Source organism: Strix aluco, chromosome 21, assembly GCF_031877795.1.
Source record: "Strix aluco isolate bStrAlu1 chromosome 21, bStrAlu1.hap1, whole genome shotgun sequence".
NCBI classification, from domain to species: domain Eukaryota; kingdom Metazoa; phylum Chordata; class Aves; order Strigiformes; family Strigidae; genus Strix; species Strix aluco.
Genome location: NC_133951.1, coordinates 13,683,435 through 13,706,665, shown reverse-complemented (window position 1 = coordinate 13,706,665; position 23,231 = coordinate 13,683,435). Strand labels below are relative to the sequence as shown.

Here is a 23,231-nt window from a genome sequence, read left to right as displayed (position 1 = left end):
GAAGAAGAGACGGGCACTCGCTGAGCGGCACGATCCTTTTCATGGCAGACGACAGATTTACAGAGACCGGAGCGGTGCAGGGAAGGGCTGGGCCAAACCACGCTGCACCGCCACAGAAATACAAGATCATTTATAGAAACAATGGGGGGGGGGGAGCGGAAAAACCCCCTCCCCTGCCCAGCAGAAAACGGGGCTCCCCCGGGGCAGGCGCCCGCTGGGCACCCTGGCACAGCACCCTGTTTGTCCTGATCCTGAAAGGCAAGGCGGCACGGGGGGGGGGCAGGGGGGGGCACAGCCCGCAGCCGGCACGGCGTGGCCGGCACTAAACTACCACGGCTAGAACGATCCACAAGACAGCAACGGCCCCCGAGGGTGGGGGGCTGCCCACCGGCGTGGCCGGGCTTGGGAAGGGGGGGTGGGGTGTGTGAGTGGGGGAGCGGCAGGGCCGAGCCGGGCCAGCCCAGAAGCCCCCGCTCTGCCGCCGGACCCTCCGGTGCTGCCGACAACACAACCACAAAACACACACACACGCACACACACACGTGTCCCCTCCCCTGTCCCCTCCTCAAGCCAGACCACCACCGCGGCCTCCCTGCCCTCGCCGCTGGGCCCGCTCCTCCCGCAGCAGGGTTGAAACTGGGGTGGGGGGGGATGGGGGGGAGTCCTCTCTCCTCGCCGCTAGCCCAGTGGGCACCCACCCCGGCCAGCGGGGCTCGGGGCCCCCGGGGCGCACTGGCCGCCCCCCCACCCCTTTCCTTGCTCACAGGAGGACGAGGCTGGGGTTGCGCAGCTGCCGGTAGATGTTGAGGAGTTTCTCTGCCGTGGCAGCTCCCTCCTCGCCGAGGGGTGGCCGGTCGCGGAGGGTCCGCGCTTCCTTCAGCAGCATCTGGGTGAGAAAGACGGAGTTTGAGATGCGCGTGTGGGAGGGTCCTCAGTGGGGTGAACCCCCCTTTCTGTGGGGGCCCAGCACCCCACGGGCTCGCGGCTCACCTCGTGGTTGGCCTGGATCTGGCGCAGGTACTGCATGCGGAGGTCGGGGGGCCCCGAGCCCTGCGCCGCTTGTTCCAGCACCAGCGTCTGTGGGGAGCGGAAAACTCTGCCGGGACGAGCCTCCCCCTCCTCCCAGCCCCGCGGAGCCCCCCACTGTGGCACCGGCCACGAGCCAGGCCTCTCCCCAAGCCAGGCACCGCGTTTGCTGGTGTCAAAGCACCTCCGGGAAGGCTGGCTCCCCACCCTGCACCGTGTAGCTGCCAAAGGGACCAGGGTCCTGTTCCCGGGGCAGATGACAAGTACCTCACAGAATCCCAGAATCATCTGGGTTGGAAAAGATCTTGAAGCTCCTCCAGCCCCACCATGAACCTCACCCTGACCGTTCCCAACTCCACCAGATCCCTCAGCGCTGGGTCAACCCGACTCTTCAACCCCTCCAGGGATGGGGACTCCCCCCCTGCCCTGGGCAGCCCATTCCAACGCCCAACAGCCCCTTCTGCAAAGAAATCCTTCCTAAGAGCCAGTCTAAAACTCCTGGGGCTCCGTGGCCCAAACGCCCAGAGCCAAGGCCGGAGCTTGCAAAGGGCCTGTGGCCCGGTGGCCCAGCTGTGCTGGAGGCTGGGCTGTTTGCCACACGGTGGTGCCAGAGAAACCCTCCCGGAGCACCCAGAGGCTTTAGCCCAGGGGGGTTTTGGCTTGTTTTGGGGTTGTGGGGGCCTGCGGCACAGCCCCCCCCCGAGCGTACCTGGATGCGCCGGATGACGGCGTGGTGCGTCCTGCACACGTCAGCCAGGGACGGGCTCTCCATCAGGATCTCCACGGCCTGGATGGGGCCCGCGGGGCTGAGGTCACTCATGGCCACCTGCAACAGCGAGCAGAGCCACGCTGCCACCAGCGCTGGGCCGGGGAGGGGGCCAGGGTGGCCCCACGACCCCTCCCCACGGGCACAGGGCTCCCCAAAATGCTCTAGTCCCCCATTCCTACTCCCTGCACAACCCCCCACAACCCATTTCCTCGCCAGCCTGGTACGGGCAAGCACAGCAGAGGCGCTGCTAGCCCAGTTGGGCGCATCAGAGCCCTTGTCCAGCCCCGCTGAGGGACATTTGCCCCCAGCCTGGCCCCAGTGGCCATCGGGCCCCCAGGTGAGCCCTCGCCTGCTCCTTTAGCCGTGGCCACCAGAGCTGAAGCCCGTTCCCCAACGAGCCTCGGGCTGCCACCCCAGCAGATTGAACCCGGCAGGCTTAGCCCCGAGCAGAATTAACAGCGTCACTAATCGCATCGGCGCGATTTGAGCTCTCAAGCGTGAGCCAACCTGCGCCAGGTCCCTGCCCGCGTGCAGGCAGCCGGGCCCCTCGCCGCGGTGCGAGAGCTGGGCAGCAATTGGTATTTTTTCCTTTGCGCTCAGAGGGGGATTTTCACATTAAGGGGGGACAAGCCGCAGCAAATCAGATTTACACCCCGAATCCAGCCACGTTTTCCCCTCGCTTCACGGAGCCGGCAAAGCGCAGCCAGGCAGAGCAGAAGGGAAAGCTCTTTTCTTCCTGCAGCCAAGGTGAGTGTCCGAGGCTACCGTGTCTCAGCGGGGCTGGGTGAGCTGGCCAGGAGCAGTAGCCACACAGCTCCAGTGGAAAAGCAGCGGCAAAGGGGCCCGTAAAGATCCTGCAGGCCAGCGAAGGGATGTTGGGAGGGGAGGGGGCATCTGGCAAGGGAGGGGGGCACAGATGGGCCTGGAGAGGGAGGCAAGCCGCCGCAGCCTTTGGGAAGTCCTGGGTTGGGAGAAAGGGGGACCAGCAGCACAGCCCGTCCAGCCCAGCACACAAGCCCCAGCCCCGCAGCAGAGTAGCCAAAAGGCTCCCAGGTGGCCCCTGGGGTCAGCACGGCAAGGCCAGACATCACCCAGCTCCCCGGCACGAGCGAACGGAGCCGGTTTCGTGGGACGGGGGGTTTCTCTGCAGGGCTAACCCATTCCTTGCCTCTCGGACAAGCAGCTGCACCTCGCCTCCGTCCGGCGCCGCGCCGCGCACCGACGCCACCTCCCCGCCGCTCAGCGCCTCGGCCCCGGCGTTCTCAGCCAGCAGCCAGCGCAGCGTGGCACAGCTCAGCGGGACATCTGGGGACAAAAGGAGGGGGGAAAAAAAAGGCAGAATTTGTTACAGCCGCAGAATTGCCCTCCCCTGTGGCTCAGGCCGGAGCGATGCAAGGTCAGGGCCGAGGCGGGGGCCGTTTCTCTCCCCACTGAGACAAACTGAGCTCGGTCACGCAACTGCCATCGCGTCCAGGTGCCAGCCCAGGGGCTGAGGTGCCTGCGCGGGGTCACGCAGCCCTCTGGGCCCAAGGAAGGGGCTGGTGACTCCCCCAGCCTGCACGCACGGGCTGTGACGGGGCCACTCCGGCCTCTCCTGGGGTGGCCACAAGCCGGGACGCAAACGCCTCCACCCAAGGAGATGTCCCAGGAGCCCCTGGGATGCTCCTTCACCCGGGACCCACCTGAGCCGGAGGTTTTCAGCGCGTTTTTCAGCAGCTCCGAGGACACCCTGATGGACGCTGCCGAGGGGGGCAGGTTTTCCTCTCCCGGGGCAGGCGGCAGCTCATCGGCTTTCACCCCCTCGGGCTCAGTCTGCTCCCGGGAGACTTTGAGAAAGGTCTCCACAGGGTCTGGGGGGGCAGGGGGGGCAGCTGTCGGCGGGGAAGCATCCGGCCCGGGGGGGCTGCTCTCAAAACGGAGGCACTGGAGCATGTCAATGGTGCATTCGCTGAGGGGCAGGCAGATCCCCTCTCTGTCCGGGGAGAGGATGGGCGAGTCGTCGGGCAGGAGGTCGTCCAGGGCCTCGGAGGAGTCGGAGCCGCTGCCCAAAATATCCCGTAAACTGTAGTAGAGGGCACAGGAGATGGTCAGAGGCAGGTCCAGCTTGGTGTCCGCAGCAGAGCCGAGGGGCAGCGTCAGCTCCCTCTTGTTCCCAGGGAGGAGCTGGTCGATGGGGAAGGTGAAGGTGGTGGCCGAATCCACAGATTCCTCCTCTAAGGCACAGGGGCTGGCCAGGAGCTGGACACAGAGGGTCCAGCCCTCCTCCAGGCTGTACTCGCTGCAGTTCTCCAGCAGACAGGAGATGGTGACGGTATCTTGGAGCAGGAGGCAGCTCCAGTTGGCAGTGACAGTGCAAGCAATGGGCTTCTGGCCTTCTTGGCTGGACAGCAAAGCCGCGCTCACGTTCATCACCTGGTTCAGGCTGGCCAGGGCTCGGTTCTTCTGGTCCACCGCCTTCTTCAGGAAGGAAACCCTGCAAGGACAACACGTCGGCGCTGAAATAGCAGGAGGGAGGGTGGCCGGGACGCTGGGTCAGCCACGGGAGCGTGGCAGAGGCCGGTGCCAAAGGCTGCTGCCCAAAGGGCACTGGGCCGCCGCCGCAGCCGAGCCGAGCAGCCCCTGGCAGGAACCCAGCGCCCTGAGCCGCCCCGGGAACTCGCCAGCTCCTTCACGGAGCCGGGATCCATCTACGCTGCTTTGCCTGTGACCCCCCATCAGCTGAGCTGACCCCAAGGAGCGGCTCCGGCCACCCAGACCCCAGGAATCCCCCTGCGAAAGGAGATTTGGGAGACACACACCCCACACTCCCCCCACCCCCCCGCGTGCAGACAGACGGCCGCAGGCACGTGCCTGCCCTGCCTGTTCCCGCCGCCTTGGCAAGCGCGCCGGGGCGTCTGGGAGCGCCTGGCACCCTGCCTCTCCCACCTTCTGCCGCCGAGGCTGTAAACACCAGCCCGCCCACAGCGCTGGAGCCGGCTGCGCCCTGGGGAGGGGGACAGGCAGGGGTGGGGGCTGCCCATAAATATTCTCTTTATCCCATCAAGGTCAGGGGGGTGGGATTCCCACACTCCAGAAAGGTCAATGTTGGAGCGGTGGGTGCTCTGGATGCAGAGAAATGCAGCTCGGTGCCTGTGAAGCTGGCAGAGGAAGAGCACGAGGGCCGAGCAGCCATGCCTGTACCTCTCCGAGGTGTTGCCTATCCCAGACAGCAGCTCCTTAATCCTCCGGCCAGCCTCGGCGGGCGTCAGCTCCACGTCGGGGTCCTCGGGGCTGCATAAGCCGCAGGTCATGAGGCGGCCTTTGGCGGACAAGGCCAGCAGCTCTGATTCACCTGCGGGCAGAGATGAGGGCAGGTCAGGCAACGAGGGGAGGTGTTGAGGTGGGGGGGGGGGGCTGGGAAGGCAGCTGGAGCTTCCCTGATGGCTGCGGCGGGTGGATGCAGGGGGATGGGGGAGCACAGGATGGCACTGCCTGCCGCAGGACAGCGGGACGGCCTCCGTCTGTGGAGGGGTGTGACGGAGACAGGACACGGACCATGACAGCACGTCCACCTCGCGCGCAGCTCCCCGAGAAGGGCACCGCCACCCCCCCGCCTCCACCGCCTCATGCCTGGCCTGTCCCCGCGGGCTCCTGACAGCCCCGCCGCCCCAGCCATGCTTCCCGGAGCTGGCCACCCCCAAGCCAAGGCCAGGAGCAGCTGGGGGAGGCACCGAGGCAGGGGGCTGCAGTGCCCTGGGGGTGCCATGCAGGGTCCCTGGCAGCGAGATGCATGCAGCGAGCGGGGCCGGGTGCAGGCAGGGCTGCCTGCTCTGCTGGGTGCCCCAGGAGCGCCTCCTCGCTCACCTGCCTGTTCCAGCCCCGTGCAATGGGCTCAGCTACGGCTACAAAATGCTTTTCCACACACCCCCCTCCACCCTGTCTTGGCACTCTGCTCCCTTCCTCCGCTCCAGAGGGCGAGCGCTGGCTGCGGCGGGGACACACGTAATTAGTTGCGGGGCTGCGAGCGCAGCACGTGCAGGCTCCGAGCGGCTGCGCGGAAGCCCCCAGTCCAGACCCAAAACCTCCCCTTTTTGGGGGTGAGTCTCATCCCCGGTCGCTCGGGGCTCCCCGCCAGCTGTCCTCTCCCCGGTGCGAGCATCCCGGGGGGGAACCAGCCGCCTCCTGCGCTGCCGCTGAGCGGAGAGGAACCGCGGGACGGGCGGGGAAGAGCCGGAGCTGCCAGCACGCCTCGCGTTCAGCCCGAGTCGGCATGCTCGACAGAAACGACTTACAAAAACGAGGGGAGTCAACAAGAACGGATGGAGGATGGAGCCCAATCTGGACCGTAAGGAGGGGTGGAGACGTACGGGCCGGAATAGGCAGCTATCCTGCCCCGCTCCACCCCAAGACCCAGCGCACGCCCCGCTGCCGGCAGTACCTTCTGACGCCCGAGAAGACAAGGAAAGAGCCACAACGCTACAGATACTTAAACTGGCCGGAGACAGGACGGGAGGCAGGACGCCAGCGCAGCTCTCCGCGTCCTCGGGGTCGGAGGAATCGCCGACCCAGTCCAGGTCGACGGCGGAGATGTCCGAGTGCGTGCTGTAATACATCCGGCTGCCGCTGCCGCAGGCGGCGCAGAGAATGGGCCCACGTAAGTAGTATTCCCTGAGCTCCGGCACCGTCGCCTCCTCCCTCTGATCTGCCTTGACGGCCACCATCTTCCCGTAGTGGCCCACGGCCACCACGCAGTCACAGCCAGCGTCTCCGAAGAGCTGGTCATCCTCGGCATCGTCCGCTGCCCTCCGCTCTGTTCTCAAGGCCCCGATGAAGACGATGGGTTCTTCCAAATGATGGAGGATCTTCACGGGGGGGTCTTGGTTTGAAACGTCGTGGCAGCCGTCGACAGCCGGCGAAGAGCTGAGGGCCTTCAGCGGCACGGAGCAGAGCTGTCCATCCGGGAAGCCGCAGAGGATCATCGGAGACTCCAGCATGGCAGCGTCGATCCCGAAGAGCAGGCTGAAGAGGGGCTCTTCCAGCACGAAGCCCCCCGAGCACCACAGCCCCTCCCCGGATCCCACGGTGCCTGGGGAGGACGCGCAGCACAGGACGGGCAGGAAGCGGGAGGGGGGAGCGTCCCCCTCATCCCCTGGCGGGGGGCCGGGGCAGAAGCCCACCTCGCTGACCTGCCGGTACGGGGGATTCTCCTGCTCGGGGTGGGGAAGCTCGTGCAGTTTCATCCACCATTTGCCGTGAGCCTGGGACAAGGTGATGACAAAGTTGTTGAGCAGAGTGAACATGCACAGGCTGGAGTCTGGGAAGATGCAGGCGTCCGAGTCCACAGGGAAGACGCCGGAAGGGCAATTGCTTTCTTGGCCGTCGCCATCCGTCTGCTCCATTAACCTTCAAGCAAAGAGGGAAGAGCTCTCAGCCAAGCCGTGGGGCGAAGCCAGCGCTTCCCTTGGCTGCCTCTCACCCTGGCCCTCAGAAAGAAGCTCCCCGCAGCACAGCTTTTAGCATCTGCTGTGAGAGCAGCGACCCGGAGAGAGCCAGAGCTTCCGCCCGCCGAACGCTCCCCGTGCCTGCGCGAGGACGGGCAGGGAGAGGGCAGCGGTGGAAACCCCAACACGTCACCCCGGCCCGTGAGAAGCAGCCCCAGGGCTCCAGGGCGAACGGCACGGGGCTGGCTTGTGCACCCCGGGGGTGGCAACCGGCTCACCTGCTCTGCTGGTCCAGGGAGACGCAGTAAATGCCGCTCAGGGCACAGAGGATGTAGAGCTGCCGGGGCTGGGGCAGCAGCTCCACGTGCCACACCTGGTCGGGGCAGCGGTACACGGCCTGCGTGGAAAAGCAGAAAGAAATGTCACCCAGAGGGATGGCGGGGACAGGGCTGCAGGGCGAGGGAGCCTCGGGGCCCACGCTGCCAAGGCAGGCAGAGCCGTGCTCGCCTGCGCGGGGTAAAGAAATAAACCACTCGCTGGGCAACCCCAACTGTGAATTAAAGGGGTTATTTCCTGCAAACGCAGATTCTAAGGAGTCTCCAGGAATAAATCTGGGCAGGACCCAGCTGGGCTTTCCTAGGCGGGGGGCAGGCGCCCTCGGCGAAGAGCAGCAGGGGGTCGGGAGAAGGGCTGCGGGGAGGGAGGCAGCCCGTCACTCACGCTCCCCGAGGGGAAGGCAAACAGCGATCAGAAAGCCGGTACGTGCTCTACTTTCCTGAGAAGGAGCGCAGTGTAGGAGGCAAATCCTGATATTACAGCGATGGCTTTCTTAGAAATGATAATAAGAACAAATTAAAAAAAGAAGCCGTGTATAACTCAACACGACGACTGCTGTTAGTCACAGCAAAGACAATAGCGAAACCCTTTGTAGGTGAGAAATCAAAGGGACGTCACTTTGCTCAGGGAGGGAAAAAACCTTTTCTAGTTTAATTAAATGTTTGTCTCGCAAGTTGAGGAGAGGGGCCAGACGGCAGCACCCCCCCCGCTCCCAGAGGGGGCCTTGGAGCTGGTTAAGGGGGTCTGGAGCTGCTCGTGAAGTTTGTTTGTGGATGGGGGGACCCCGATGGAGGGACCCCAGGAAGGAGTTTGGCCCCAGACTGGGAGACTGATGTCCCTGACACCATCACCCTGTCCCGGGCCACCAGCCCTAGTGGCCACCAGCCCCAGAGCACCCTCCCAGCCCGGGAGATGCAGGGTGAAGGCCCCCGCCCCGCCAGGCCGCTCACCTTCAGCACCTTTCCCTCCTGGTCGTAGACGTAGACGAACTCGCTGCCGTTGGAGAGGTAGATCTCGTTCTCGTGGCACAGCACCCGGGGCTTGCCCGCCACCAGCCCCCCCACCGGGCAGCAGAAGCCGGCCAGGTAATCCACCCTGTGGCCCACGTGCGCCATGGTGCCGGGGAGGGCGCGGTGCCAGCCTGGGGGTGCGGGGACGGGGGTCAGCGCTGGGGGGGGGGGGGAGGAGGGCACCCCCGCATCAAAGACCACCGAGGGGGAAGGGGACGGGACCCATCTGCGAGCACGCCGGGTGCAGGTTGAGCCCGGGCCCCTCTCCCTCCACCTCCAGGGCACTGACAGCCCCAGGCGCGGTGTGACACAGCCCCCCCTCTTCACCCCTGCCTGAGCCCCACAGCCCCCCAGACTGCAGGGCCAGCCCCATGCCCCCCCATACTGCTAGCCTAGACCCCCAGCCGCCCCCCCATCCCCCGCAAACATCAACCCCAGCCCCCCAACCCCCCATTCCCCACCTCAGCCCCCAGCCCCACCCCACAGGCCCAGCCCCCCCAGCCTGACCCCCCCAAACTCCCCCCTCAGCCCCCCATCCCGCCCCCCCAGCTCCGTCCGCCCCACTCTCACAGCCTCGCTGACCCCCGTCCCACACCTCACCCTCGCCCCCCCCCTCCCCCAAGCCCCCCGTTGCCTCCCGGTGGGGCTGCGGGTACCGGGCGGGGGGCGCGGGCGGCTCCGCTTTACGGCTGCGCGGCGGCCGCCGCAATGGGCGGGGAGTTTGCGACAGGCCGTAAAGCCGCGATGGGCGGGCCTAGGCCGGCACCCCCCGGGGTCGGTACCGGGATGGATTGGGGGGGGGGCGGGGTAAAGCTCCTCCCGGGTGTGCTGGGACCCGCCGTGGCGGGGGCGCAGAGAGGAGCGAGGCGATACTGGCGGCAGCGGCTTTATTAAAGGCGAGGGGGGGGCCGGGTTGGGCCCCCCGGGGGCAGAGGCCTGACCCTGCCCCATGGCCGCCTCCTCCCCACCCCGTGTCCCGTGAGGGGGGGGCACGACCCGGCCGCTGGGATGGACCCCCCATTCCCCAGCTTGGCTGAGGCTTCTCAAGCTGCTGCTGGGGTGGCTACTGGGGGGGGTCGGGGGGCCTGCGGGCGGGCTGGGGGAGCCCCCGGCGGCGCGGGGGGGCTCCGGGGCCGCGGGCCCGGCTCAGCTGGTCCACGAAGGCCTCCACCTCGGCGAAGCGTGCCGACAGCCGCCCCAGCTGCTCCTTCAGGGCGCTGAAATCCCGGTACAGATCGTCCAGAGCCCCCGACAGCGACCGGATCCTGCGTGGGGGAGAGGGGTGAGGGCGCGGGCACCCCCCCGCCCCCCAACAACGGGCCCGGCCTCTCCATCCCCGCGGCCGCCTCACCTCCCGTAGTCGGGCAGCACGGTCTGGTGGTCGAAGAGCAGCAGGTTCCTCATCTGGGAGGTGATGGCGAACTTCCAGTTGTCCAAGACCAGCGTAAGGTTGGCGCAGCCCTTCCCCGGGGCCGTCTGGGCTGCGGGGACCGGAGGGGACAGGCTGGCCGGGGCAGGACCCCCACCCTGGCACCCCGCACCAGCCCCACACGCGTGCGGGCAGCTGCCCGCCATCAGGCAGGGATGCTGTGACCCTGCCCGTACAGTCCCGCGCGGCGGCGGAGGGGGGAGTTACCGTCTGCTCCCTCGTCCCACGCCGCCGGCCGCCGCTTCGACTTGGCGGCAGAGCCCAGAGCCGCGAGGAGCAGGAGCGGGAGAAGACGCGACATGGCGCTGCCAAGGGGAGAAGGCGGTGAGAAAGGCCGCGGGGGAGCCGCGGGGACGGGGACCCCCAGCCTGGGTGGTGGCCGCAGGGTGTCGTGTCCCCGAGGGCCGGGCTGGGCACGTGGGACTCGGTGCTGTCGGAGCCTTTTCTCCCCCCCTCGTACCCGCGCCGGGACGAGGCAGCCGCTCGCCGGGCTCGGCTCCCCTGGCTCTGGCTCGGCGGCGGTTCCTGCCGTCCCTTTTGAAGGCGCTGGGCTGGCGCGGGGCCCGGCCGCACGCGGCTCTGGCGCTGATTGCAAACAGACCGCGCGGCCGCCGCAGAGCCGCGGGCAGGGGCCAGGGCGTCGAGTGCCCTGTGCTGGGGTGCAGCGTGTGTCCTGTCCCCCCCCACCCCGCCCCAGTCCCGCCGGGAGAACGGAATGTCCCAGCCCCCTCCCCCGGGACGCGTACAGAGCGCGGGAGACGTGGGCGCTGGCTCCTCGTTTCAGGGTGCTTTTATTCAACGTTACTCACAGACCCTGCACCCGGGTCAGTCCAGTCCAGGCACCGCACACCGCTGCAACCCCAAACACCAACAAACCGAGGGGAAAAGCAAACCGCAGCCCGCGAGCCCTGCGCCGGGGCCGGATGGCTGCTCCGCTAACTCCGGAGCCCGAGCAGGGGGGTGCCGGGGTCCCTGTCCTGCTGGAAATGGCAGAGACAACGCTGTCCTGGCACAGGACGGGGCCTCCCACCTCCCTCCTATGAGGAGGGCACAGAGCCGGGCTGGAACTGGTGCCCCGGGGATTTAATGGAGGCCTGAACCTGCAGCACAGGGGCAGGGGGGCTCCAGGCTGGGGCAGGGGCCCTGTGAGTGGAGAGCTGAGCCCCCGGGGCACCGGCAGCACCCGCCTGCCCCCTCGCCAGCCCCAGAAGCGCCTGGCACGGGGCAGCCCCCAGCCGGGGTTTAAAGGGGAGAGCGAGCAGCAAGAGCGCGGCCCGACCCCTCCCCTCCGGCCCTGCACCGGGGAGGACGCGGGCAGGGGGTGGGGGGGAAGGTGCCAGCTGCGGGGGCCGGCTCCTCGCCGAGCCCCGGCACACTGCAGCGGAGTTCCACGGTTCCCCCCACGTGGCCTCGCTCCGAAAAGGGGCCGAGCTGCTGCCCAAGGAGCCAAATCGCTCTCTGCAGGGTGACACGGCCCTCAGCGTTGGGGGCACGGAGGGGGGACAACCCCTCCCGCAGCACCCCCCGGGTTGTGCCCAGCCAGCAGCCGCGCACACGCCAGCCCCGGCGCGCGAGAGGGAGCGAGCGTGGCTCGGTGCCAAGCCAAGAGCTGGCACATGCCCACCCCTCGCCCGGTGCCAAGGAGCTGGGGAGGGGGGGCGTTGCCCGTCCTGCTGCGGGAGCGGTGCCAGCACACGGGGCCCAGCCTGGCAGAGCTGCTGGTTGGCCCAGCGCCGGTAACGGGCCCGTTCACCGTGGAAGCTGTCGGTACCCGGGAACCCAGCGACCCGGGCGGGCAGGGAAAGGGGAGCAAAGCTGCCGGGGGGGGGGATGCCAAAGCCTCCCCTACGCTGCGAGGCTGCTTTGGGCTGGCAAGCGGGCAAGGAGGGAACCCTGGGTGGCCACAGGCCCCGCCCCCCCCGAGCCCCCAGCAGGCTGGGAGGGGGGCGGGGGGGACAGCCCAGCGTTGGTTTCCTGGGCTGGGGGCCAGCGTTACGCTAAAGCCGGGGCACCTGGCTCCTGCTGCGACTACAGGGCTGCCCCTGAAAGGGAGCGAGGAGTAACTGGGGAGGGCTGGAGCCACCCCCTGCCCAGCTCTGCACCCCGGGGGGGGCTTTGAGGGGTGGGGGGGGAAGCAGATGGGAGGACGGGGAAGGGACAAGCACCACTCCTGCTGCTTGAGCGTTTGCTCTGTATTGGAGTCTGGCGACGCGCCGGCGGGGTTAGGTCCGGGGCAGGTTGCACATCTCGCAGTGGTCCGTGCCCGGGTGGTTCATGAAGGTGCAGTGCTTGCAGTCCCACATGGCCGCCGAGACGGCGTGCGTCGAGCCGCCCATGGCCCCGTACTCCTGTAGTCCTGAGATCTGGACCCCGACTGTGCCTGCGAGAGAAAAGAGCCCAGTCAGAGCCGGGGTGGGGAGAGGTGGGGGGAAGCGCTGGGAACAGGCAGGGCCCCTGCCTAAACCCAGAGCAAGTTTCTTGTCCCAACACAGGCAGGAGTCTCCCTGCCCAAGATGCTGCCCTCACCCCCAAGGCCAGCACCCCGGGGAGGCTCAGCACCCACAGATCTCAGCACCCCACAGCTGCAGCCACAAAGCACAGCCCCACTCGGGAACAGTTTTCCTCCCACCTGAACCTCCACGGTGGCTTGAGAGCGGCCCTGTGCAGCGCCAGCCCGAGGGACAAGGGACCCCTCCCCAAGGGACCCCCTCCCAGAGAGACCTCCCCTCTCTCTTACTGCAGAGCTGCTCGATGGTGGCCCATTGCTCTGATTTTTTCCAGGTCTGTGCAAGCTCCTCATTCTTGGTCCTCACAGCTTCCAGCAACAAGCTGATGCTGTCCTGGAAGCCATGAGAGGGAGAATCAGTGCTGGACGCTCCTCTGGCACCCGGGCCGGAGCTGTGTGCCCAGGGAAGCGCCTCCTGCCCTCCTCCACCAGCCACAGCGAGACAAAACTGTGAGTCTGAGCTGCTGCCCCTTTCCTAAAGCCCCTCTGGGTTCCCCCGGTGAGGTTCACGGACAGGAATCCAGATGCAGTTCACCCCTTCTGCTCCCCCCAGCATTCAGACACACCCCTAAACCCCAAACCTCTGCACGGAGGGGGTTATCCCCTAACCGGGGGGTTATCTCTTAACCCAGCTGCAGCTGACCAGCACTGGGGGCTCAGCCTGACTCTCGGGGGGTACAAACCCACCGTGCCGGAGCTCAGTGGCCCCGCAGGCAGCCCCGGCCTGATCTCCAGCTGCCCAGGGTCAGCCCGGCTGCCCCGCACATGCGCCGTCGTGGGCGCCCTCGAAGCCTCTGGCAAACACATGGCCCTTTGCGCTGGCGTGTCGCGGCGGTGCAGATGGGAACTGGGGGCCTGGGTGGCTGCCAAGCCCCCGCTGCCCAGCCAAGAGAGGCAGAACTGCACGGCCAGGAAGTCGTTGGCCTCGCCGAGATTTGGGAGCTCTGATCTCGTTATCGTTACAACAGGAATTTCTGATGCTGAGATATTTTTAAAAACGTTTCCAGCTCTCTGAGCCGCAGCCAAATTGGCTCTGTCCGGTCTGCGACCGTGCTAACAACCACCACCCCCTCGCTGCTCTGAGCGGCGTGTTGAGAGCTCTGGGTCTAATTGGGGGCTTTGGTTTCACTTTTTAAACCTTCTACCAACAGCTCAGCCTGGAAGAAGTGGCGTTGACCCAGCTGGGGACGTGCTCCGGGGTGGCAGGCTGGGTTGTCCCCTCCACACAGCGGGAGGAGCTCAGGGCCCTGGGGACGGCGACGCGGACGCGACGCTTTCCTCCCCGTTACGTACCCGCAGAGGCATCACCTCGTTCGTGACCAGGAAGAGGAGCAGATGGAAATCGGAAATGATGTCTAGGAAAATGGAGGAAGTATTTTGGGACAGGTACGTGGCCAAGCTGTGGAAGTCCTAGAGAGAGGGGAAAGTAACAAAGAGAAGTCACTTCTCCCCCACGTGATGACTTTATTTTCCTATTCCAATCCACTAACAGCCACTGTAACGTTCCTGTCTCTTTTGGGCATCGGCTGCAACCTGCGGAGACCCTCCCGAAGTCAGATCCCAGCCTGGCTGGCCGAGTTGCAGCTAACAACTTCCAGAGAAAAGTCTCTTTGGGTCCCCACTAGCTCCCCCACCCGAGCACCTGAACAACCCCAGACCCGAGAGGCGCTGAGCAGAGACCAGGCAGCTCAGCTCAAAGCCCAGTCCCCGAGGAAAAGAGGCAGATGAGGCCAAAGCAGCCCCTTCTTCCCCATCCTCTGCTCTTGAACCCAGGGCCTCCTCAAAAACGAGGGCCAAAGCTGCTGCTGAACAGCCGACCTGTCCCACTCTGCTGGCAGAGCCGCAACGGGCAGCGACTGCTCGGGAGGAGCCTCTGACATCTTTGGCCTCCTTAGAGAAACGAGCTGTTGCTGCTTTAAAGCAACTCGAGGCTTCTACGTGCTGGCAACACCCGGCCAGTGCCTCGAGCTGTCCAGCAGCTGCCTCTGCTCAACGCTACGGGCCTCTTGCAGGAAACGGTCTCTGCGTTTTAAAAAATCTGTCCAGGAAGAGAAGTCAACGCTCTCAGAACTGGAGCGACAGACCCTTGTCCCGCTCCCGTCCGCGGGTGCTGCGCTGTCAGCGTGGGGCTGGAGGCGCCCCCCCAACCTCTCGGGTGGTGTCTGAGAGGCGCCAGCCCCGCTGCCTGTCGGCGTCCAGCTGCCTCATCAGCATGCAGACGCTGCTCCGCGCAGGAGAGGGTTTGGCAAGCGCCGGGCTGAACGGCCAAGGGGTGATTTAAGGGCACAACTGCAGCCGTCCCTTGGCAGATACGGGTCAGTGCAAGAGAGACGGGTCGTCTGTATTAAACCGCAGCTCTGTGAGGAATCACTCCTTACCTGAGTTTCTCCCAGCACATCGCGGTTCTCGATGGGGAATGGATTTTGAGAAATAGAAAAAGTGTAGACTGGATCCTTAGGGAAAGTTGTAGTAATCTAAAAATCCAAGAAAGGACGATCAGAGAGCTGCCAGCAGGAGAGGGAAGTGGGATGCGGGAAGCAAAGCTGCTGAGAGCAGCCACAGCTCCGCGACAGAGCTCAGACTGCCGGGACCTGCTGATGGCTTTTAACGAGCGATACTCCAACCAGCACACCCCTTAGCTCCTGCCAGTCGCTTCCTAACGAAACGGGAGGGAGATGTCCCGAGCCGGGCCCTGATGAGCACAGCATGATGCCATGGAGACCATCCCTCTCTGCAAAGGTCACCGGGACCTGCCCCGTGCCAGGGGTGTCACCTTAACGCCGAGGGGTGACAGGGAAGAGCCCGGTCCCCGCGTCTGGCCGTGGGGTAGCCAGGGGACCGTGCTGCTCCATTCAGGGCTAGAACGGGTGCCAAAAAAACCCACCTTTGCGCTTCCCTGAACGGTCAGCCCGTGCTCTGAGGTGCAGCCCTGCCTCCTCCCTGCTCCAAGGGGACGGGGAACGGGGTAACGCAACATTGTGCCCATGTTACTGAGCTCAGAACAAGCGTTTGGGCCAGCTCCTAACGGTTAAACCAGTCCTGATTCTGGGGACTTTAAAGTTTTGGTGTCATTTACCGACTGCTGGGCCCCGGCGGCGAGGCCCTTTGTAAGCAGAGATGCAGAAATACCTGCCAGGACGGTTTTAACTGGAATAATGCCTGTGTTGTTTGTTTTGTTGTGTTTTTTTTTTTTTTTTTTAAAGAAAGAGACAAAACAAGATGCTTCAGAAATGCAGCTTTCCAGACTGCTCCTAAATGCCTGTTCCCTCAATCTGCTTTCATCTTAATTACACCCCAGGTAGCCCAGAAGCAGATGCCTTTACTACTCGAGTAATAAATACGCTCCAGCGCTGCCGACTGGCACGGGGCGTCCGAGGGCTCCACACAATGGGCCCGTTGTTCCCAACACGACGTTTCTCTGGGCGAGTCGCACGTCCCAGCGCCAGCGCGAGGGCTGCTCTGAGAAGTGATACACCCAGCAGATCATCAGCGGGGAGGAAGGACGAGCCAGGGGAAGCCTCGGGGCTGCCAACTTCCCCGCGCCCGCGGGACGCTGCCTGTGCCAGGGGCAGCTGGACCAGAGCAGTTGCTCTGGGTGGATTTAATCGTTCCTGGCACCACCTCTTCACTCCAGCAATATCATCTGTCATCCAAATTATTTCCTTTCCTGCCTTCCACGCCGTAACAGTTTCCGTTCAAGCCGAAGGGCAGAGCTGTGCCCCAGCGCCTGGCAGCGTTTGCTCACGGGCAGGCAGCAGCCCTGCTCCAGCCAAGCTGTGAACTCCCTCCCCCAAGAAAAGGCGTTTCTGTCCAACCAATGTCTGCTGAGTCACTAAAAGGAGATGGATTCTTAATTGCTGCTAAGAGACAGACAACTGGAGCTTTCTAATTAGCTCCCTGTGAGGTAGTGCCCGGCACACGGATCTGTGGGGCTGGCTGCTTCCCCGGCTGCGTGGCTACGGGCCACTTCGGAGCAGGGATGACACCAGGCAGTGCCCTCGCCGGGGGGAAGCGCGCTCCCGGCACCACCCCGATCCCCAGCAGCACCGCAACCGCCCCAGAGCGCACCGCCCCCGGCACCTCGGTGCTAGAAACGCCGAGGGGAAAGGAGAAAGAAGGAAAATCTGTCTTGTGAATCGCCTTCCGTGGGAATTTTAGAGGTGGGTTAAAGAACTTCACTCCGCCCTGACTGTCTCCTGCTGAAAGCAAACAAGTGCAGCGAATACTTACATCTATGATTAGGTACTCGACCGGGAGCGGGCGGGCCAGCTGTGTGATCTCGTTGCCAAACTTGTCTATATCCTGAAAGAAGAAGAGTCTTATTATTCCTCAGCATGGAAGTGGGGGTGAAGCCTGAGAGATCCTGCCCCGGAGACGCCTGCGCAGGAGCCTGGGGATCCTTCGCTCTGGCAGATCACTGAGGGTGTAGAGACGAACCTGCCGGTACGTGGCTGGGTGCTGCCCAACTCCCCGCAGCTCCTCGGGGCTAGAGATTTTTCTCACTCCACGAGCCAGGACCTCTGTTTCCTCGTGAGCCGAGGGAGTGTGTGGTCACAAACCACCTTTACCTCCGTCATCGCCACGGCAGAGGTGCCTGGTGCTATTTAAGGAGCGTAAGTGCCGTTTAAGAAGCAGTACGGTCTCAGGAGGGAGGGACAGCGCCACAGCTGCTTTCTCAGCCAAGGCAAACCCGACTTTCTGCAAAACCAGCCACGAGTCTCACCCAATTCTCGCCCGGGAATTGGAAATCCAGGCGCTTTCTCATACACGGACCTGAAGAGCAGCATATCACAATGCATAAACTTGTTTTGCTTTGCCAGACGAATTGAACATAAAGTTTAATTATGGAGAAAAACGGCCAGCATATGTTCATTAATCATAAAATGACAATTAGATGTGATTTATGTCAAACATGCCGAGTTCAAACACAGCTTCAGAAATAAATTCATGAGAACTGACACTTTTCATTAAAGATTCTGTAAGAGGGGGTTGTATTTTCTACCTAAATCATCACTTAACATGTTATAAATCATTCATTGAGCCCCATATAAATCATATGCCCATAATTTCCAATCAGGGACCTTACATTAAAGTTTACATTTACTGAGCTCGCAGAAGTCCCAGAGGCTGGAGGCAGACCCAGAGCTGCCGCAGGCCGGCAGAGCCGTCACCCCGACACTTCGATGTGGCTTTGGGGGACCTTGGCAAGAGGCCTTGACCCCCCCCCGCCTCCAGCGGGTCCCCCGCGGGGTTCTGAGCAGCGTTCCTCAAGCCGAGCCAGCTCCGTGCACCAGGACGAGCCGCCCAGGGCTGACACCCTCCTCTCCCGAGCCGTGTTTTCCCCCGGCGTACGCCACTCCCCCGCTATCAGCATTTCTTGGTTCCGCTCGTATTTACACAGCGCAAATATGCGGCGCGGCAGCCAGCACCCCGCTCTCACGCTCTGCTCTCCCAGTACACCCAGACGGACGTGGCCGAGCAGGCTCTGGCACGCTGCTCCCCTCCAGGCAAGAGCCCCCTCCCCAAGCATCCTCTGTCCCTAGGAACGGTTCCCTTTGTAAAAAAAAAAACAACCCTAAAAAAAAAAAAAAAATCTACCTTCCAGTCTTTGAAGCTCCTTTTAAAAGCAATTTTGATAAGGATCTTTTCTCCTTGAACATGACAGGTTGTTGGCCCTGTGGTTATTTCAGCAACAAGCCTGGTGGCTCGTGGCCTCAGATCTCTCTGGCTCTGACAGGAGCAGGAGGAGACGCGGAGCCCTTGCAGGGAGATCACAGCACCCGAAAGCTAACCTGCTTCTAGATCTCGGCGATACCGCAAGAGTCAGGAATCAAATCCAATCAGACCGAATCAGCTTCCCAAACACAATCCTGCCCCTGCAAGAAAGAACCTGCAACAACTCACACATAATTAGCCCATCTGGAATTCATTTTCAAATCTAATTAAGTTCTAATATGCAGAAACATTTTTCCAGCACCTGTTCGCTTTAATCTCCGCCTCTGGGGATTTCCATGTTAAATGCCTTCTTTTTAATGTCACGCTGCCGAGGCCTTCGAGACAGGCACTAGACTGTTACTACCACGCTGGAACCTCGCTCCCCCTGCGTCGAGGACACGTCCCGACCCCAGACAGAAAAGCCCCCCCCGATGCTGGCGCTCTTCTCCAACCCCCACGCACCATTTTATTAGGCAATTACGCTTTAAAGGCCTTAACAAACGTCAGGCTGGGTGAAAGACATCTTCATCCTGAACTCAGCAGTCGCGGGGGCCCCAGCAGCGCTTCTCGACACGTTATTGCAGCAGCTCGGGAGCCCCAGGCCCCCAAAGCTGTGAACGCCCAGCGGCAACTACTCCAAAGGGAGGCCAGGAAGGGGTTAACGAAGGCGCAAGTATTTGGCTCCTGGACAAAAATCAAGCAGCAAGGCCTGGAGGATCTGGACAATGAATCATCCCGAAGACAGGAGCAAAGTGGAGATTGCATCAGGCGCGGCGATGAGAGCCCCGCAAAGCGCCGGTCGGAGGCAGAAGCTGCAAACGGACGGGGTCAAACGGGGCAAAGGAGGGGTGCGCCCGCGGGGGAGAGGCTTCGGGGCGGCCTCGGGATTTTCGATCCAGGGTGAGGGGAGACGCTGAGCGAGGAGCCCGGGCGGGCGCCAGCCAGACGGGTCCTGCGTCCCAGGGCTGGTCAGCGTTGGCATCCCCGGGCGTTGGTTTTCCGCAGGGGCTCTCTCTGGCGGAGGTACCGCGGAGCCGGGCAGCTCTCTGTCCTTGCTGTGTGTTAATAAAGCCCAGCTTTGCTCTTCCCTCTGCTGATCTCGCAGAGCTTTACCAGGCAGTCCTGCCCCCTCGCACAGATAGAGCGGCTGACGCACAGAAACGAAGCGACTTTTCTAAGAGCGAGCGATAGGTCAGCGAGAGTTGAAACCCTTCTCAGGAGACTCCTCGTGAGCTAATCGAGCATCCTCCTCCCCAGAGCAGCTGGGACATTTAAGGCTAAGGCGGCTTTTCCAGTCCAACACGAAGCCTCGGTAGGAGGCCAACCAGGGGAAGTCCTTCCCCGTTAGTGAAAACTCCCCGCAGAAGTCTCCACGCAGCCCGGCTGTTGTGTTTTCCCCGGGAAGAGGATTTCAAAGCCAACGGGTGGAAGGAACACGTGTCCCGCTGGGGACGGCCCGGCTCGGAGGTCCCGGTCAGCTCCCATCAGAGCAGTCGCCCCGGCTCAGGGCTCTGCCGGGGCCAGACGGGACCACCCGTAACAGATGAGAAGCCAAGGCTCAGACACCGCCTCGGCCGCTGTACGTGCACAAAGCACACGCGGGGCTCTGCGGGGGCAAAGGGCTCTTTCACAACACTAGAGCCATTGGGAAGGGCTTTGTGTCTTACCAAAGAAACTCTGGGGGAATATTAAGGCAGCTGTAAAATGCAATTCGCTGCGAGGATGACATCTTCATGTTTGCGCTGACACAAATACCTGCGATAAGAGACGAAGCCAGCCAGCCCCGAAATCCAATTATTCAAATGTTTCAAAGGGTCTGTAAAACACAGCAATCTTTTCCCCACATTCAGGGGGCAGTTGAGACGCCCATGAAGTCAACGGTGGAGTCAAAATCAATACGGTTATTTTTTAGAGCCAAGCGGACAAAGGAGACGGCGCGAGGGCAGAAGACAGGGAATGGAAAATGCCCGTACGTACTGTTCAGATGGGCTCTGCCCCATCCAGCTGGGAAACAGGGTGAAGTGGCCATTGCAACATCGTCGTCCTCACTCACAAAGAGAGCGGCTCGCATGCCTGTGGCTTGACGAGAGCGACTCCTTCATGAGTTTCGTTGCGTTGAACTCGCCACGAAGCACGTGCCGGTTGTGCAACGTTCGAATTGGAAACGGCGCCGCGCTGTGACGCTTCGCGGACAACCCAGGAGGCCAAGGGAGATGTTTGCTTCCTTCTGGCTAGTCTTACCTGGGGAAGCATCTCCCAGCAAAGGAACTCGCGCTCACGCTCCCCAAAGCCCTCGACTAGAGCGGAACTCCAGCCTTCACGAGCCAGGAAAGCAACGGCCGCGTGTAGAAAAGCGCACGCTGCCAATTCCACTGGGGTGGCTCCTCTGAGCAGCAGGGCTAGTGGCCAACATAAAGAGAATGGTAAAGAAATACAGAAATCACAAGGCTGGAGGCTCAGGAAAAACGCCTGGCCTCTTGAGGCAGGATAACGCTGGTGCCATCAGTTTTCCTATTTCCATGGAAGAAAAGCCCATCTAGGCTAACACGCCGCCGAGGTGACTCACGTTCGGGCAGGATCAGCTGCAGCCTCAGGGGACGTGGTAGCCCCTTTCTCCCACCCCCCAAACACAAACCGTGGTGCAAACGCTGAAAAACCAGCTCGCTGACCCACTAGAGACACAAACAGCAGCACCTTTTCCTCTTTGCACGGCCAAAGGTGAATCGGCTGCGTTACCCTCTCGTGGGCAGATCCGAGAGTTCAATAGATTTTGCTTTGCATCCGGACGCGTAGTTGTTCTATAAATACATCTGCACTACACAAACATTGGCTTCTGGTTCTCATCCAATTAGAATAAATTTGTATCGCTCCTTTCATCCTAAAGGGCTTTTCAAATGAATACTTGCACGTTACACAGAAATATATATATATATATATGGACTTTTTTCTCTACCAGTGAGAGCTCCTCAGTCTGAGACAAAATGCAGCAACTACTCAAAAGTGCATCTTTCTGCCCAAACCTAGCGGCGGGGGGCAGGGGCAGCACAGAGGGGAACCCCCACATCGAGGAGTGGGGACAAAGCTGCTCAGCGCCTGCCCTTCCAGCAGAGAAAGGGGGAGCGGGGTGCTGCACCACGGAGCAGTTGTCCTCTGCTGAGGCCAAGCACGGGACTCCTGCTCCTCACACTGTATTTAACCAACGCTTTGACACCGTTGTTGTCACCAACCCAGTAACTATGAGGTAGTGTCTCTGACCTCAAGCCTCGCACATTTAATGAGACCCCAAAGGTTTTCAAAGCCAGGAGTGACTAAGCTTTCCGTTGATTTAAGAACATTCCAAAAAAATTAAGAGATCCTACAGCCAAACACGTTTAAGGCTGAAGGACAATTACACCCACCAGAGCAGTCCTCGAGCCTTCCTTGAGCACATCATGAAAAAGGCAATTATGGATAGAAGTTATAAAACATATGAAATCAGCTGCAGCCTGACCCAGTGAATCAGTGGCTCATGGAAATTTCCACAGGAGGCTGGAGCCATCAGTTAGCATTTTGTTTATCTCCCTGCTTCAGATTACGAACGGGAGTGAAGACCTTATGGGAACACCCGCTGGCTTCCTGCTGCTCCGAACGCCCGGGGTGGCCCACATGTGGGACGCAGACCTGCGGGCCCCCCTGCGAGGCTGCACCCTGCCTGTGCCACAGCGCGGGCTCCTCGGGAGCGGGACAGCGGCACGCCAGGAGATGAGCTCATCGTCGCGTTCGGGGCCAACCCTTGCATAATCGAGCTGCGCTGTATCTACATCGGACCTGGCTTATCAGCTCCTAAGAGCAAACTGTCTGCGTGCTGCGGAAAAACGCACCGATTCCATCTACCTTTCCTCTCAGCACGGCATTTAGGCCGGAGGTGTTCCTCCTTTTCAGGTGGTATCAAGAAAAGCCGAGTTCAGCGTTAAGGGGTGGAGGGAGAAGATGGAGTCTCACAGACTAATTCACCCATTTCCCTGTCTCAGGTTCAGGGCACACAAGAGCATTTTGAGCAGCTCCGTCTCCGTCGCTGGTGCCCAATACACTCATTTCAGCTGTCCCAAAAGAAAGTAGCTTTGCTTATCCTATGCTCCTGAACAGACAGCTTTAGTACAGGCGGCAGGAAGGCTACAGGCTGAGTGGGCTGTATCAGACACAAGAACTAACTTGGGTGATGGATGGCTAATTAGTTGGCAAGCAGCGCCGTTAATTAACTCCTCTGTCCTTGCTCACAGAGCGCACCAGCACACACACATTTGAGAAGCAGTGCTATCAGCCTCCGCAGAGACCCTGTCCCCAAGTTTCTAACTTGACCCTGCAGACACAGCGGGGCTGAAGATCTCCAGAAACAACTGCCCAGGGAGCCACGACAGTCCGTTCGTCACTAACAAGCTGCACCAACCACCGCAGCAGGCAGCTCACCCGCAGCGCTCTCGCACGATGCTTCACCCAAGGGAATTTTGGATCCGCTCTGGACGCACGGATCCCCCGCTGCTCCTCAGGAGCAGTTTTTGGAGTTTATTGTCTGACCCGAGAACAGGAGCTGGGCACTGGCAGTAACCCCAGTACTAGAGGAAAGCCAGGGGCACGCTCCGGTCTGCCCTTGCTCTAAAGCCTTCGCGCCTTCCTTTTGTTGCGCAGAAGGCCGTCCCTCCTCCTGCGGCAGGAACTACACTATCTTTTGCTGCATCTGCTGCCCAGTTGGTGCTTGTAAGCGTGTCACCCACAAGCGAATCCCTGGCACTGCAGAAGGAACCCACGGCTTTCACCGCGCCGCTCGTGCTAACACACACCACATGCCCGTGCAGTGGAGGAAGCTGAACTCAGCTGGGGATTATCACAGAATCCCAGAATCATCTGGGTTGGAAAAGCCCCTGAAGCTCCTCCAGTCCAACCATGAACCTCACACTGACCGTTCCCAACTCCACCAGATCCCTCAGCGCTGGGTCAACCCGACTCTTCAACCCCTCCAGGGATGGGGACTCCCCCCCTGCCC

The 23,231-nt window shown here is 62.4% G+C and overlaps 2 protein-coding genes across 3 annotated transcripts in view; both read right to left on the bottom strand.

Annotated features, from left to right (window-relative positions):
* Nucleotides 1–21: 21 nt before the first annotated feature.
* On the bottom strand, nucleotides 22–9,271 carry FAAP100 (FA core complex associated protein 100). Of its 2 annotated transcripts, none has more exons than XM_074847326.1 (10): nucleotides 9,218–9,271; nucleotides 8,502–8,692; nucleotides 7,494–7,612; nucleotides 6,213–7,177; nucleotides 4,976–5,126; nucleotides 3,478–4,268; nucleotides 2,964–3,100; nucleotides 1,736–1,852; nucleotides 991–1,077; nucleotides 22–886 (listed from the first exon to the last, which is right to left on the bottom strand). In XM_074847326.1, exons 2-10 carry the CDS (start codon nucleotides 8,664–8,666, stop codon nucleotides 761–763), a joined length of 2,658 nt encoding a protein of 885 aa, XP_074703427.1. In that variant the 5' UTR covers nucleotides 8,667–8,692; nucleotides 9,218–9,271; the 3' UTR covers nucleotides 22–760. The 2 variants fall into 2 exon arrangements, 1 of the variants encoding a protein (XP_074703427.1); XR_012625983.1 differs by having other exon boundaries at nucleotides 801–886; nucleotides 2,953–3,100.
* Nucleotides 9,272–12,164: 2,893 nt separating this feature from the next.
* Nucleotides 12,165–23,231, bottom strand: part of NPLOC4 (NPL4 homolog, ubiquitin recognition factor) — a 28,841-nt gene continuing 17,774 nt past the window's right edge. The window contains exons 13-17 of the mRNA XM_074847762.1: nucleotides 16,727–16,798; nucleotides 14,875–14,970; nucleotides 13,790–13,906; nucleotides 12,728–12,830; nucleotides 12,165–12,370 (exon numbers count right to left, since the gene is read on the bottom strand). Of these exons, the coding sequence (XP_074703863.1) occupies nucleotides 12,213–12,370; nucleotides 12,728–12,830; nucleotides 13,790–13,906; nucleotides 14,875–14,970; nucleotides 16,727–16,798 (546 nt within the window). The 3' untranslated portion in view covers nucleotides 12,165–12,212. The remainder of the gene's footprint in view (nucleotides 12,371–12,727; nucleotides 12,831–13,789; nucleotides 13,907–14,874; nucleotides 14,971–16,726; nucleotides 16,799–23,231) is intronic.

What these genes read in the sequence shown, in the direction of transcription:
- FAAP100 (XM_074847326.1), bottom strand. Translation starts at nt 8,666, where the DNA reads ATGGCGCACGTGGGCCACAGGGTGGATTACCTGGCCGGCTTCTGCTGC. An exon ending in GCTGAAAACCTCCGGCTCAG is followed by an intron (nt 3,101 to 3,477) that starts GTGGGTCCCGGG and finishes TTTTGTCCCCAG; the next exon opens with ATGTCCCGCTGAGCTGTGCC. An exon ending in TGCAGCTGCTTGTCCGAGAG is followed by an intron (nt 1,853 to 2,963) that starts GCAAGGAATGGG and finishes TCGCTGTTGCAG; the next exon opens with GTGGCCATGAGTGACCTCAG.